The 17,152-nt window shown below is 35.3% G+C and overlaps 1 protein-coding gene across 5 annotated transcripts; it reads left to right on the top strand.

Annotated features, from left to right (window-relative positions):
- The first annotated feature begins 12 nt into the window (after positions 1-12).
- Positions 13-10,412, top strand: LOC113493960 (transcription factor 25-like). Of its 5 annotated transcripts, none has more exons than XM_026872017.1 (13): positions 35-66; positions 354-422; positions 3,516-3,643; positions 4,082-4,252; positions 4,829-5,019; positions 5,444-5,538; positions 5,953-6,134; positions 6,326-6,436; positions 6,510-6,825; positions 7,067-7,208; positions 7,552-7,693; positions 8,102-8,224; positions 8,388-10,412. In XM_026872017.1, exons 3-13 carry the CDS (start codon positions 3,521-3,523, stop codon positions 8,574-8,576), a joined length of 1,785 nt encoding a protein of 594 aa, XP_026727818.1. In that variant the 5' UTR covers positions 35-66; positions 354-422; positions 3,516-3,520; the 3' UTR covers positions 8,577-10,412. The 5 variants fall into 5 exon arrangements, with proteins under 5 accessions (XP_026727819.1, XP_026727821.1, XP_026727818.1 ...); XM_026872016.1 differs by lacking the exon at positions 35-66 and having other exon boundaries at positions 73-422; positions 8,388-8,576; positions 10,061-10,412; XM_026872018.1 differs by lacking the exon at positions 354-422 and having other exon boundaries at positions 13-66.
- Positions 10,413-17,152: the final 6,740 nt, after the last annotated feature.

Genomic DNA, 17,152 nt, shown 5'->3' with positions numbered 1-17,152 from the left:
TACCACAGACTACTAAGAGTTGGTCCCAGGTTGGTCCTATACGTCAGTAGGTGGATTGTCAAAAAGGTAATGAATACCAAATTGTAGATTTGTTGCTTCACATAATTTGATTTCCGCCGAAAATTGACTGTTTTATTAAAACTAGTAAGATTCTTAATCAGTATTGTCGTGTGGCCATTACACACACTGGTAGGAATTGCTAAAACCATTAGCAGATTGCCATTAATAAAAAAAATGGCGTATCGGAATCGTGTCGATTTCTAGACGAGAATATTATAAATCTTAACACACTTTGTTTATAGTTAACTCGGTCTATCATTCCTAATCTTTTTAATTCTCTGGTTGTCTTTAAGTGCGCAAATATAGGTTTACCGATTAACTGAGCCCTGACCCATCTTCATCAAGAAAGGATCAGAAGACTGGTACGTTTCTATTTAATTTCAAGTTTTGAAATATGTTTTATACCCATATATTGCATTATTTTGTAATTCATGTGGCACTTACAGTAATAAACCAATTCTGTTGGTCTTATTGTTCTAAAACGTTTATTTAAATTGAGCTATGTAGGTACTGCCTATTAATAGTTGGATTATGTTGCGTTCATTTATCTATTGTAGTATTAGAATTTTCAGAAATCAATCAAAATGTCATAAGATTGGTTTCCTCGGTACTTGGGTAAAAGTCTCCGCAGAACTTACTAGCACCCTCTAACCTCTTAGGTCTACAAATTGTTCATGAAATACCAATCAATATCTATTGTTCATCATGGTTAATGTGTTCCATATGTTGTGTACGTCGATGGGTCCTACGTATATGGGCCAAACTAACAATTTGGCCTTTTTCACTTTTTGATGGTAAACATATCTTAAAGATGTAATGTATCATGTGAGTTATTAAAAACTATATATTTCTGCGTAGAAACATGTTTTTTTTTTACTGTAGAAGGGCCTATGTAGCATGAATTTAAACATACAAGGTCCTAAGAGGAGTTAGAGACTTATATGTGGGTAGTTGACTTATACGTTGTTTGGACCAATCAGCAGATTTGAAATTTATACGTTTGACGGACAACATTGCATTTTGGCCCATATACGTAGAACCCATCGATGTGCTCCGAGTACCATTCCAGCATGCCTATGGTTTTATAGGTCCACTGCTGTAAGTCTTAGTAGAATTACGACATGCCCATGGTCTAGGATTTACTGTGACAAAATTGTACATGGTAAATCAAGTACAATTTTGTCAAAGAAAATCCTAACCCTATCCTATCTGCCTATTACAGAATATACAATATCTTACTGGAATTATAATTGTTATAGGGCAAGAGAGCCAACCTCCATTGGGTATACCATTAACATCTAGATCATAATTTACTTTAGTATATTTGTAACAGAACCTGTGGTTAAGTTATTTTAGCGAATTCTGGATATTGCCTGGCTGTCTCTAGTTGTTAATGCTTATGCGAGAATAAACAAGTAACTCGGCAATCTTTCTATCTTTAAGATGTCTATATGATACAGTCTAGTTGCATCTTCTACGTAAGTCTTCACTCATGCTTACACATTATTTGCCAATTCAATATCTCCATCACTACTCTCTTTATATATATTACTACCTGACCCGTCAAACGTTGTTTTGCCTAATAAATTCTTTCTAGTTGTAAGTATTTTTAGTGCCACATAATAAAATAAAAACCAAACAATTTCTTCAAAAAATTAAATATTTTTTTTTGGTGTGAGCAACCCTTAACACTTAGGGGTATGAAAAATAGATGTTGTTCTATTCTCAGACCTACCCAATAAATATACAAAATTTCATTCTCTCGAACCGTTTCGGAGGAGTACGGTAACTAACATCGTGACACGGGAAATTTATATATTAGATTATGTAGATGTAAATGACCTCTATGGGCCCAAAGTACACCTAACTTACATTTTCATTGTATTAACAGTCATGAGGAAGCACTGGGATGCTACCATTTTGGCTAACTTAACTTAAAAACACTCCACCATGTATAAGACAATGAGTGAAATGAATAACAACTGATAAGACAGTAATGTCCACCAAAACGTTGACATTAACATCCTGTACCCCAATGACCAATCACAACCATTTGAAATAAAATATACCCTTCCATTCTCTTTGTTTGTGAAATTATTGTAATTTAGGCATTATTACCCTTTTTTCTGGGGTGAATTGCTAATGTCTTTAACCCTCGTCGAGGGCACGGCGTGGGGATATGTCGGACTTCCACTGAGTAACAACACCCCGGGCCCCTTCTACTGCTTTAGCCAGAGTCACGGGATCTCTTGCGCATGCTCTGCGCGACTCAGGCTGGCTCTAGTCCTTTTCAAAAGATAGGTGTAAAAAGCCCACCCCTCACTCCTCATAAGCTCCATTATTACCCGGGGATCCAAAGTAGGCTTTGTGATAATCCAGGGTGTTTGCTACATTTGTGTGTGAGAATAATGACAAAGTTTCATCAAAATAGTATTAGTGTTATGTGATCTGAGATGTCTCTTAGCTTTGCACCATAACCCTTACGCTTTTACTGTAGTTTTGTCTTAGACTTGTATTATTTTATGACACATAGCTGTTGCCCGCGACTTCGTCCCCGTGGGTAGAAGATATAAGTTATGATTTATACCTGCCCTGATTTTTTTCACATTTTCCATTGTATCTTCGCTCCTATTTGTCGCAGCGTGATGGTTTATATCCTAAAGCCTTCCTCGATAAATGGTCTATTCAACACAATTTTTTTTTCAATTTGGACCAGTATTTCCTGAGATTAGCGCGTTCAAACAAACAAACAAACAAACTCTTCAGCTTTATATATATTAGTATAGATTTTCCATTGTATTCTCGCTCCTATTAGTCACAGCGTGATGGTTTATAACCTAAAACCTTCCTCGATTAATGGTCTATTCAATACAAAAATATTTTTTCAATTTGGACCAGTAGTTCCTGAGCTTAGCGCGTTCAAACAAACAAACAAACTCTTCAGATTATATATTAGTATAGATTTGTTATGCTAATGCTAATCTAAATAATAACCTTTATAAATTGGTAGTATGACCATTGTTTTCCTTATAAACACTTATTCTATATAATAACATAACCACCCAGATTTATGCTTCATGCAGCTTGCACTCCTCCACCAATAATACTGTATCCTATGTGTTCTAAAATTCTATTAGCACTATTTGAAGGCAGACTAAAATAGATTATTAACCACTTTAAGTTTGTATAAAATCATATTTAAGAATTTGTAAGTATATGTGCAAGCAAATGCCCAACTAAAGCGATATACCAACATTCAATCAATTAGTTTATAAACCTTACTCGTTTTTAAAGTGTACTAATTATAATTATCAAAAAAATTCTATGAATACGTAAATCAATTTGCACAGGAAGAGAAGAAGCATCTTTTTTGCTGGTGACTACAAGGCAATCTATTAACAAAGGTTTTTATTTAATTGTATCCAGCATGTTTTATATGTTTCTCTGTATTTCAGTAAAAATGTCTACACGACATTTGAGGAGGGTGATGGAGGAGGCAGCCCCGCCGCCTCCTGAAGAGGAATCGGATGAAGACTATGAACCACTGTATGCACAAAAGAGTGTAAAATCTAAATTTTCTCAAGTAAGAGCACTGTTTCTTTTTCTCAGCTCATTTATTACTAATAGCCTGGGATGTCTCACTGCTGGGCAAAGGCCTCACCACTACTCATTTGTGTAATATTTTTAGACGTTCAGGAAAGATTACATGATTACTGACACAATTAAATTGTGCGATAATTTTTTATGCTTGTTCGTACTTACTTTTGATAATGTGCATGTCATAAGGTCATTCTTGCGACTTTTTTTTTTTGACTTATAACATTGTAGAGTTTTATTTTTAATCCTATTAATGTGGTGTGTGTAATCGTATTAATATATGTGGAATAAATAGTATGTGCTCCATATTGAATCATTTGCTTTGCGAAATTTGTTTATTATATGCACAAAAGTAAATAGTATGTACTGAAAAACACAACACGTTATTACATACACGAAAAACACGTTTCAACTTTTCTTGCAGTTGCAGCTGTCGGATTCAGATTCGGAGGCAGGTCAAGCTTCAGAGAATAGTGAGGAGGAGGAGGAAGAAGAGAACGCCTGCGCTGCACCAGCCCAAAGCAGTCGCTCTAAGAAGAAGAATAACAGAAAGAAGAATAAACAAAGGCTACGTGAGCAGCAAGCAAGAGTAAAAGTTGAATATTGCATCACAATCCCACATCTTAATTATTATTTTTTTGTTTAACGGTGAACTGGTTCTGCAACGTTTTTCTCTGGCTATTTATGAGGAAATAATAGGTGGAAAATTGAACCTAAAATAATTACTTTTGTCTGCATATTTGCTTTTGTGTCTATGCCCTTGCAAATGGCCTATTATTGCGTAATAGATAAATATACACAAAGACATAAATGCATAAATCTTCATCGTAGTTACACGAAATAAACCGATTTAAGGCCCAAAAATGAGGATTGCATTCCCATTCTCCATTTTTCATTCATTTTCAGAAAATATACGTTTTTCTTTTGGTTTAAAGAAATTTTATGGCAGTATAAATTTTTTATTTTTTATTTAAGGCTATTTAAACAGCTTGTTAAAATGAAATAAAGTCATAAGTTGAAATGGTGTAAATTAAATTGCCCATAAATGTATACAAAATAAAAAGCCTTTGAGAGGCGTTGTCTAAGAATCACAAACCAGACCCTTATTCTTTTGAGTTCTTGATATTTATTCAAAATAGATATATATGCTTAAGAAATTTAAATTATTTAGCTGGAGGAGATTGACCGGACCGTCGAGGAAGTGAATGCAAAGCTGGGAGCTCCGCCGCCGGCTCCAACCCCTGTTGAAGTTAAGGAGAGCTGGGGTTCTACTGTCTTCAAAATTAATGGCAAACACTTAAATGTAGCCACCGAAATTAGGAGGCTTTTTGGACCTGAGGAATCCGAACAACCTCGCGCCCGGTAAATTTATTTTATTTTTATTCTAGAGAGTGTTCCGTAACCTTTGAAAGTAACGCACTATACGGCCTATAGTGTCTCTTTACTGCAGCTCTGCGAGAGGGTTACTTTGACTGGTGGTAGCATTCCTCCGGGATGTAGGAATTTGTATATCTGTTACAGGTTCTGTTCATTGTCGTTACGGGAACCTCATATAGATAATAAACGAACGGTTGTTGATTTCAGATTTAATTTATTTATTAACTTCGCTCGCGATCTGCTCAGACTTCAAAAAAGTTAAATTATAACCTGCAATCTCGTGCTTGATAATCTTAAAAACGAATTGCCATAATAACTAATTTAAATAATTTGAGATCCATTAATGAAAATGGTTGACACATAAAAATTTAATGCCATCAATGTGAGTAACTAAATTATTATGTTTTAGACCGCCCCGAGTCCAACCAAATCGTACCCTTATGCTGAAGAGGGTATTTGTACACCCAAATAAAGACACAGCTGTCTATGACTTTAAAAAGTCTGGTAAGTTTTCATCTGAAATCCATAGTCTAATGTTTTCGAGATCTTAGATCCAAGACTTTTTTGCTGCTTAATTGTACAGCTGCATTTTATTCAATTTTTTAGCGATAACTTTTTTCAATAACCTGATAATGCCTAATGACTTATGTTGCTGACGATACTATTTATTAACTAAAAATCAAGGTTTTCAAAATTGTCTTAAATTGTAGCTTTGGAATAGTACAAGCTCCGTCAAGCTCAACTCATGTTAACCTTATATTTTGTATCGTATTTATATTGACTGATCGAGCAACATATTAAGCTCTCTTGTATATTTCATGCTTTGGTGAAGAAATATATGATTAATTAATGATAATTAAATTACCAAATACCTATGTAACAAAAAATAACAATTATATTTTTGTTTATCAATTTTAGGTTTAAGTATGAGTAAATACAAAGAAGAAAACGGGCTTATGTACTTTGTGTACAATCATGACGAGAACTACCAGAAGATGCACCGTCTATTCTTAAAGAGGTACCACACTTCCAATGGGGCAACCTTGCTGATGCATTTAAATGACGCACGTCGCAACATGCACGTTGAGGCTCTGATTGAGGTAACTAGTTTTCAATGTTACTGGGAATTACTGGGAATGTAATATCCAGGAACCATTCTCTATCTCATATATGTAGTTATGAAAAATATAAGGAAATTTAAAGACATAATATACGATGATTCTGTTTGAAAAATATTAAAGGTAATAGGGATGAGGATAAACATTAAAATTATTGTTTAATTTTTCTTTAGATGTCTGACATCCTGTTCCGAATGGAGGAAAACAGCGCAGCTAATGAAATAATCGAAAACGTAGTCACCTACCTGCAATACGTAGCTCATCCTGAGTTCCTTCTGACCAACGTAAGTGTGACTTGACATTGGTACCGTGTTTTTAAAGTTGGTACATATTTTAATAGTTTTTCTTCCTTACCAGCCCAACGTTCGTCTGGAGTACAAGTATATGGAGAACAGACCTTTCTTCGTGGCGATGCTCAAATATGCGTACTTACTTTCCAACAAGGCGTGTCACCGAACTGCCTTGGAGATAGTTAAAATGCTGCTGGTCTTAGACCCCTCTGACCCTCTGGCCTTGTTGGCTGTGATCGACACTTTAGGGCTCAGGTCCCGTGAACACGAGTGGATGATATACGCAACTGAGTACTTCATAATCGAGCGAGAGGGTGATCTAATGTACAACATAAAGTACTCACTCTCTTTGGCCAATTTCCATGTTGCCACCAAAACCAAAGGTAATTTAATATCCTGTATTCGGTACTGCAAAAGAAGTGAGAGCACAATTACATATTACCAGATAAAATTGATGTCAAGGCTTTAAAAAGCTATCTTCTGCCTTAATTATGAATTGTGTCTTAAGACAGTCAGTGTTCATCACTTTTGAGGCTGTACCTGTGTTGTATTGCAATGAATTAATGTAATATGTAAAATTGACGATTGAGTGATTTTAAATAATTAATCTTTCATTGATTACAGGTGACTTAAGTGTGGCAGATGCAATGCTACAGGAAGCTATGTTGCAAGACCCTGTAGTTTGGCTGAGAATAATGGAATGTGCAAGCGTTTCCAACGCTAGGCTGTCTAATCATGAGCTATTCGGGTCTCATGCTCTTGATTCGTGAGTATCTTACTCTTTATATGGAACACAGCGTCAAAAGTTTTTTACTCATATTACTTTGATAGTATCCCCAATTCGCCGACCCTTCACTCCATCATAAGTGTTTTTTTTTTCACCCCGAAACACACTGTGCAAAACCAGTCAGTTTACGCTATCCCATATGCAAAATTAGTCTTTTTTGTCAGGTTATGAATTTGTGTCATGAATGCTTTAACCATACTTAGTAATGTCAAAATTGCAACACATTAATGATTGTATAAAGTTTATTTGAAAATCTGATTGTCCGGTCTTTGGTGTTGGTCGTACTGTTGGAGACTTTTCCTTTACATTCCTTTGTTTTTAGCGGGGCCCCCGGCTTTGATGACCTGTTCACCATATATGCCAAGATGACCTGGCCCCGTTGGCGCGAGCCAGCTGTCTTGGCCTGGGCGTTACGATGCGCTAATGATCTCTGCGATAAGTACGAACGTGATTCGGAAGTGCGGGTGAATATCCTTTCTTTAGTAATTGATTTCTTATCGTATATAGTCTTGTTATTTCGCCGTCCGTTAATGGCCTAGCGTACGACTAGAATTCCTTTACATTTCGATGAGTTTTCTTATAATAGATTTGCGCTGAATACTTTAATCCCTAACGAAAAATAATTGAGTTAAGCGTGTCTGAATCTGTGTGCAATCATGATGTGATGAAATGTAATTACAATGAGAGATATTTATAAGGAGAGGGTAGTTATTAACGTAAATGGTAAAAGGGGCAAAATAAAGGAGTATTTATTATCTAGATGTCACATTGATGAGCATGAAAAATGAAGAACACTGAAAATTACTGCTATAATTATTTATGAACTGCCAAATTATGATATTGTTTGTTTCAATGTAAATGTTTGTCTTCAGGCGGCTGCTAAGCGGGCCAGCAACCGCTATGGAACCCGCTACTCGGTATTCCAAACGCTGCCGAGGGAGTATCAGCGCCATCTGTCGCTTCTCAGCAACATGTCTAAACTAATCCTGGAAACTGTAAGTACCGATAGTTTCTTCTTTTCTCATACAGGCTCTATTGCCCTTTCTATTTATTAGAACTTTATTCTATCGCATTTCTCATACTCAAGTTGTAAAAAGGTCAATATTGTCCGGTTTAAAAAAAAAGTATTGCAGTGTTCAAAAATGTTTTTGTTTCCAGACTTACGACACCGTTCACCTGCGCCCAACCTGCAGCTGGGACCCGATGTACGAGAAGGGCATCAACCGTTACAAGTACCAATACTTCGTCGTCCATGCTCATCGCATTAATGGCTTAGGAGAAACCATCGTCAGGTTCTTTGAGTCCATGAGCCCGACGTTTGATACCCCACCCCACTTCGATGAATGAGTATGTTTAAAACATCTTTTGAGTACAATAATAAGCCTTATTTCTTTTAGAAATTAGCTTGTATTTAAGTATATTTGCTGTAAATATTGTTTCATATGCTTAGGTATGATTTTTTGAAAATTATACGAGTAAAAGTTGTTTGTAATTATTTTGAGTTTATTTATATAACTACATATTATTGTTAAGTATACTGTCAAGGCAATGTATTTTTTGCACTATTAGTAGTACGTTATAATTTAAGTTAGTTACTTAGACGCTAATAATTATATTTCTGACTGGCTACACAATTTTTTTTTTGGACTCTACAAATATCTGAATGGTTCTAATATCACAGGCCTATTAAAGTTGGATGGGGCAAGATAAAATTCGGGGGAAGTGTCCTAAAATAAACTGTAAACACTAACCCCGTGTCAATTTTGTTTATTAAAGCAAATAATATTCACGTAAAACGCCAGAAACAATATGATTGTTCCGACATTTTTCCGAGAACTCCAGTTCAAGCCAATTCAAAATTGTGCTTTCTGTGATTCACTGTAAACTCTTTTAAGAAGATTTTGCAATATTAGAGTTTGGCAAATTTCATTGAATAATCTGTAAATGTATCATACTTTGCATAACACCTACAACTCCAAACCATCAAACAGGCCAAGAGAGAAGCTCATATCCCCGGCTAAAAAACCCTTTGTTTATCTTTCCCCATGTTGGAGGCCACAATTTTTTTATTTGTTCATGATTATTGCTTTGTAAAGCTGTTTCTTTTTATATTTTTTTGTTTGCATTAAAATGCCTGTTACCTTTCTTAAAATCCTATTTAACAATCTAAAATGTTTGGTCCGGCATATGCCTACCTACCTGCCTGTCTCTAAAACTAATTATATTTGTCTAAAAAGAGTTTAAAAAAAAAAACATTAATATGCCTCGTAAGTTTACATTATAAGTGATTGTTATAAGTTCAATTTAATTTAATAATTGTTACCATTATAATTTATATTAATATTGTTTAACTTGTCCCAAACTCAGGATTTTTTATAGTTTTTTTCTTAACTATTTTAATGGGATTAGGTTTATTTTATGACATGGTAATGGTATGTGATATTGTATGACATACATTGAAATGTACAAATTGGCTTAAATGAATTAATTTTAAAAATTATTATTATGTCGGTTATTGCACTTACTGCCAAGCAAGAGAAACTATCACTAGATAAATGTTTGCCTAATTTAAATAATTAAGAAGAATTTTAAAAGTTTATATCTCAATGTGTAACCAATTTTGTGTAGTTTTCACATAGCTATCAGTAGCAAGAATCTTCCAGTATAACTGATTTTATGCTTTTTAAAACTGTGAAACAATGAAATCAGATTTATCAAATCTGATCTTCCACCTCTCCGTTCCCAATCGTTTGACTTTAAGTCGATCCAGATAAGATTAGTGTTATTTGGTATGGTTTGTTTATTAATTCTTCCTTGTTGTTTGTCCACAGTTAAACCTTCTGTGGTGATTCTCTAGAGGAAGACACCACAGTTCATACTTACCCATTGTCTTTTATGTGTAAGCTCTCGATAAATTGACGTGTCATATGTCAGTAACTTACAGTAATCATACTCGTATAATCTAATCATCATATATAATCACTAATCAGTAATAAATGTAAACATTATTCAATCAGTAGAATCAAATATTCTCCTTTTTAAATCTGGATGTTGGTACATTGTATGAGTACCATTAGCATATTAATCAAACTCAATAAAAATAATCTGGTGTTAGATGTCTATATAATTGTAGAAAATCTAAAGACTTGTCAAAAGGTGTGAAAATAAATAAATGAAAATGTATGGTGTCTTTATTTGTGATTTTCGGTCACAGTTTCTTGCAACAACTCAATTCATACAAAGTTTGTAGACTTTTTGTATATAGAGTGATTAAGTATTTTACATAAATTTTGTCTTGCCTGTTGGTCTAGACTACGTTTTGAAGTTAAGTTAGGAATATTATATATTATTATTTAAAAACTTACAAAAAAATCAAAAACAGGTTTGAAGGTAAAATCGTTTTTTACCCTTCAAACGTCACCCCCACCCCCTTCCCGACCTCAGATCGCCTGTAAATTATTTTCCTTTCATTTTTATAATATTCCCCTCCTTTTCCAATAGGTTTCATCCTACTATTGTTTTTTTTGGGTTTAAAAATTATCGACCCTGGTCTAATTATATAGATCTCGCATTTAAAATAAAAAAATGTAATTACTCATGAATTCGTAACGCTGCCGCGTTGCCACTGAAAACAAGGTAAACTTAGACAATATAGTGTGAAGCTTTTTACTCAGGCACATCCCAATGTCATCGGTTTTACTTGGTCCTTCCGTCGTCGATTTGTCATACACGCCAGGTACCGGTGGAAACATCTTCACGCAAAACAAGGTAGACAAATAGTTCTGACCAAACTCCGCTGCAGATAAAGTGAGATCTTATCATAAGTGTTGATCATCTCGCTGACTTTTCAGAAATTTCTGTACATTGGGTGAATTAAAAAGAATAACATCCTTAGCTTCAAATAGCCTGATCGATTTGTACTCTACTAATTGTGTCAACAGTTGTTGAAAAATGAATAAGTAGGTACAAGTTTCCATAATAGATAAATTTTATTAATTGCGAAGTAAAACGTGGTACTAACCCAGATTTGCAAAAGAGACATCTATCGTCGAGTAGTGGAACCCAAAAAGTGGTGACCTCTCTTTGAAATGATTAAAGACCGTTTGTAAGATAGTGGACTAACAACAAAACATCCGGACAACTTTGGCGCTAGTAAAGAAAACTCCTCGCGTATCTGCCGCCCTGGTACCCACACGCGAGAAATGAATTTTGCTTTACGACCTTTTGGAGTTGAGGACGCTTTGGCGGTTAAGCTGTTATGGAACTGAACCCCACCAAAAACCGTGAAAATCGTGGAGTTACGCTGTTATAGAACGGAAACCCATCAAAAATTGAGAATAATTCCAATAATGCCCTCCGCTACTAGGAGACCATAACCATAAGGAGTTTGTATTGTCGAGTTCCTGTCATAAAGCTTGACAATAATGCAACAGGTGTTAGAAAGAGAGAGAGGGGCACAGACTCTGCCACCTGTTATATTGTTTGAAACTGTGAATACGCTACTCGATACCAGAGGTCGCTACTCAAAATCCTAGTAGCACATGTCCATTTTCCGGAGGTGCGTGCCGGTTATCCGGCGACTCTTTGTGCCACACTAAAGGATATGGCATCGATATTTTACGTACCGACCGGATTTCTGCATCGGTTTCCCGGAAAGCAGGAGGTGTACACTGATCTTGAAACCTGAAAGAGTCGAGGATATATTTCATTTCATTCGCACTCGTTAGGGACGCTACTCCCGGCGCGAAGTTTGATATTTGCATGAAAGAAGTGTAAATGCTGTTTACTTACTTATCTTTTGTACTATTATTTATTTTGTAAAGTACCTACAAAACATCACTCTTAATTATATTAAGTGTCTAATGCTTTTTCATTCATATAAAGCTTTAAATATGAATCACATTTTTAAAATCCTTTTTCCAGTTTCCGATGAAACTGAAATTCTGCACGCATGTTGAAGGCTGTTTTAAATGTCCGTGCAAGGAGTGCAAAGCAAACGAGCGCAGGGTCGTGCAATGGCCGAGCGTATTACATTAGCAACAATTTACCCTTAACGGATATTTTTGTACATCGTCTTTTAACCAGACCACAGATCCAGACAGTCAAAAATAACAGTCAGAGGCGTCATAGGTGTAGAACGGATTGAACGATTCCTCTTAGTTCGTTTTTTAGGCGAATTCATAAATATCGGTCTAGCCGTTGAAAAGCTGTAGGAGGTGAAATTTGGGATAGCAAAACACAATGTATTTATTTTATTTATTCTTTATTCTTTACACAAATACAGACTTAGATAATAATATGTTCTTGGAAAGTTCATTTACAAAGGCGAGCTTAAGCCAGAGTTGGTTGCAAATATACAAGTTGTATGCGCGAGACAGACAGACAGGTCAAGAGCTCACCCTCTTTTTACGTCGGGATTTAAAAGGGGCAAAATCTACGCGCTATGCAAACTAGATAAGCTACAGAAACGATTCGTCACTGAGTTTAAGTTTTTCTCTTCATTTTCACCGTAGTAGTAAGTAGTTAGTAACCGTACTCCTCCGAAACGGCTTAACCGATTTTTATCAAATTTTATATGCGTACTCAATAGGTCTGAGAATCGACTAACATCTATTTTTCATACCCCTAAGTTTTAAGGGTTGCTCACAATTTTTTTTTTTATAATGTGGCATTAAAAGTACATACAACTAGAAATAATTTATAAGGCAAAACAACGTTTGCTGGGTCAGCTAGTTTTCGTATATAAATTGACATGGTACCGTCATTATTGATCTCCTTGAACCTATCCCTGAGAGATTCCAACCTAAGTTATAAATATATAGCTCTAACGGCATGCTTTTGCAAAATAAAGATAGCCTCAATGTCCGCAGCCTGTCCCCACAACAGAATGCCATACGACATAATGCTATGAGTATCTATATCCGTTAACTGACGGATATTCCAGATCGCGTATGCTGCAGAGCTTAATCTACCCGCTAGAGATGTAATATGGGGTCTCCATTTGAAGTTTCTCGTCGACAGTAATTCGCAGGAAAGTAGTCTCTTTTACAAATTCTAATTTCTTACCATTTAATAATATGTCACAGTCTTTACCTTGAACGTTTGGCAAAACAAATCTAATACATTTTGCCTTTTATCATTTCATACTAAGTTATTTACAGTAAACCAATTTTTAACCTCCACAAGGGCATTATTAACTTCGTCATAATTATTTGTTAAACTATTTATTTTAAGAAATTGTGTCGTCCGTACACATCGTTTGTTGTTGTTATTATTTGTTAAAATGTGGAGACTGTTTGGACTCGACACTCGCGAACTGGCCACGTAGGTACATTTGGCCATGCGAAAAAAAGTTTTTCTCTAAATGGACACCTGCTACTTTAAGTGTTTGCTCTTGCGCTTTGTTAATGGTCATTTCAAAGACTGGTTTGAGATGAAACTGGATTCTTTAAAAGTGAAAAGGTAACTTCGTAGGGATTAAAACTGTAACTGATATAATTGCTCTAATAATATTGCGTCCTAGCTGTGTAATTTGCAATCGAGTCTCGTTTGCATAGTCTCGACGCTTTGAGATTTTTCATTAACAAAACTGGAACCCCAACTTTCAGTCTCAGAGTTATGAGACGGCCTGACTACCTAAAGAGTTTAGGAACTCTGTAGGATAAGATGTCACCCTGTTCTCTGTCCATCGCGTTGCACACGTGACACCATTCGTCCAGACACCAGACTTTGATCTGTCCCACGATTTCATTGGTCGGTGCTAATATTGCCCTTTCAGCCACTCTCTATTCCTAACGTTATATTCCAAACCGAGATAGACGTTGTTTTTAAGATAGTTACGCGCCCTCAAACCATACCACGAACCGTCATGGTCAATAGGATGGCCTGATGTCACCCATAGCTTCCGCGAATATTAACAATCTTTTATCACTTAACGACACCTATCCTATATCACCTATCTTCCGCGGAGATCTGTTGATGTTATCGCAAACGATTCCTGTAAAACTACGCATGTGTGAGTGCGTATACGGACACACACGCATACGATATTTTAGTATTTAAACCCTTGGTTAAACATATATAAGGTTCTTGTTGTTCTCGTTGTTCTGACTGTTTGTACTGTATAATGCTCCTGTAGAGCGCGTGTATTATTAAATAAATACATAAGTGCGTTCATATTTGACTGGCGCAGTCGGTTCGGATTTAGTAAAAGTCACGAATAGTGTTTCGTATCTAGGCACTCAAATCGGTCAGTACGTCATCCTAGACGCATAGACTCTAAATTCCGTCGAACCTATAAAAAAAATTGTCAATAACGCGTAAAAGTAGCAGCAACAGCAACAGCAGCAGCAAGCAGCAACAAGAAATAGGCATGGGATCGAGTAAATTGTGAGTAGACCCTTATTCGCATTTCCTTTTATCCTGAGTATCTTATATCTATGTATGTCGCATTGGACTGAAACTGCCATTTACATAGAATATACTGGAATTAGTCACAATCGCTAATTTCTGTATTAGTTAAATTAGTGTGTATTTTTACTCAAATTTCAGTAAATTTCATAGTTTATCCGCGTAGTTCAAACATAAATCGTTGATTACGTTATTTATTTACCCTATTTTTAACAAATTGTTATTTTAATTAATAAAAATGAATCAAATTCAATTAATTCCTAAGGAAATACAAAGCATCATCCCCAGGTTTGATGGAGATGAAAAGTTATTAAATTTCTTCATATCTAAGTGTGAATATGTCATTAGAAGTTTTAGAGGGGAAGATAATCAAGCTCAACAAACCTATCTCTACCATTGTATCACTAGTAGGCTTACAGGAAAAGCTGCAGTCTTAGTAAGCGAACGAGAAAACATCCATACTTGGGAGGAACTTAAAGAAATATTTATTCAGCATTTTGGAGATCCTAGATCTGAAGCTTGTATTAGCAACGAGCTAGACAACCTAAAGATAAAACAAGGAGAGTCTTATATAGAGTTCTGCCATAGGATTCAAAACGTTAGAAGCTCATTGATTTCTAAGGTTAACATTTTACCAGATGAAGGCATAAAAGCAGCTAAATACATTATATATAACAACGCAGCCCTCAACGTATTTTTATACAATTTACCTGAGGACATGATTAAATTCGTAAGATTAAACAAATGCACTACTCTTGAGACAGCACTTAGTGTAGTAGGAAGAAGTCAATTTCCGAACGAGATATAATGCTAAAAATAAAATTTAACAATAATAATCAAGGTTATCAAAATCTATTACCTGAGCATACTTTTACAGCCCCTTTACAGCATAAATTCGGAAATCAAACGAATAGTCAAACATTTAAACCGGCATTTAAATCTAATTTTGTACCAAATGATAATAACTTTCCAAATAGATTTAATAATCAACCGCAAGGGTTCAAGCCCAACTTGCAGGAACCATTTAGACCTAACTTGAATCGGCCCTTTAATGGTCCGCCACAGCAATTCCCGCGAGCAGTGAATAATTATAAGCAGCCTGATTATGACTACGAGCAAGACGCTTATGAATGTATAGACGAAAGTAACATAGAGGAATATAATACACACGATGATATTCTTTTAACTGAAGGATTAAACGAAAATTTTCATTGTGAAGAAGCCTCTATGGAACCCCCACCGAAGTAATAAAGGTAAACTATAGTGGTCTTAAATTACCTCACATACATATACCGGAATTAGACTCGATATTTTTAATTGATACGGGTAGTACACGATCCTTTATTAATGTAGAATTAGCAGATCCATATTTTAGTCAGTATATTAGTATAGAGCCTTTTGAAGTATTTAGTACGCATAGTCGTAACCAACATAACGAGACCGCATATATCCCTTTACCAGACATATTTAAATCTAACTTACAGCATAAGTTTTATATACACGGTGTTTTTTTAGTTGTCTTACAAAAGGAGCCCAGTTCATGTATCCGACGTAAAATACCCCTAGGCGCGATTTTTTTTTATCATCAACTAGGACAATAGTTACGAAGAAAAATTAAACAAGAGAAATCTGAAAATACTCTTAAAAATTATAAAAACGCCGCCGCCCGCGCCCCTCACCATTGTTACAAGGCTCGGACCGCGCTCGCAACAGAGCTGTGTTTCTAAAAAACTACGAATTGCATCATAATATTGAATAAAAATTGCATTTTAAATTTATTTAAATGTCATAAATACCTATTTTTCATCATGAACGTGTTCTAGTCATTGGATACATGAACTGGGCTGATTTTGTAAGACGACTAAAAAATCACGGTGTATATAACGTAGACAATTTGTATACCGGACTAATAGGCTCAGACTTATTAGCAAAATTGGAAGCTAACATTGATATGAAAAACTCAGTCGTTAAGACTAAAACAACTAGCATTCCAATATTATATAATCCATTTCTACAAATAATTATACCACCGAGATCGGAAAAACGTGTTAAGGTACCTACCATCTTACAGAATGGTTCAGCAGTACTTAATTATTTACAGTTTTGCACAGCTGTGCGTATGCCTGACGCTATAGTTAACTGCGTAGATTCGTATGCTACAACCGTAGTTCAAAATACTACAGATAAAGAAATAAAAATAACGTTCACAAAACCATTTAAAGTATTTAAATTAGATGACCCCCTGAAGCTATCAAGTGTAACAATTTAAATTCAATTCATAACTTAGACCAATTATTAGAAGAAAATCTATCTAACCTACGTTTAGATCATTTAAACTCGGAAGAAAATCCATTAATTACTAATTTATGTACAGAATATAAAGACATATTGTATTGCGAACATATTCTTTTATCATTTACAAATCAAGTTAAACATAAGATACCTACTAAGAATGAAGACCCCATATACATACGTCCATATAGGCAACCAATAAGTCAAAACCTTGAAATACA

The sequence above is a fragment of the Trichoplusia ni genome, chromosome 5 (genome assembly GCF_003590095.1).
Source record: "Trichoplusia ni isolate ovarian cell line Hi5 chromosome 5, tn1, whole genome shotgun sequence".
NCBI classification, from domain to species: Eukaryota; Metazoa; Arthropoda; class Insecta; order Lepidoptera; family Noctuidae; genus Trichoplusia; species Trichoplusia ni.
This window is presented reverse-complemented; position numbering and strand designations above follow the sequence as displayed.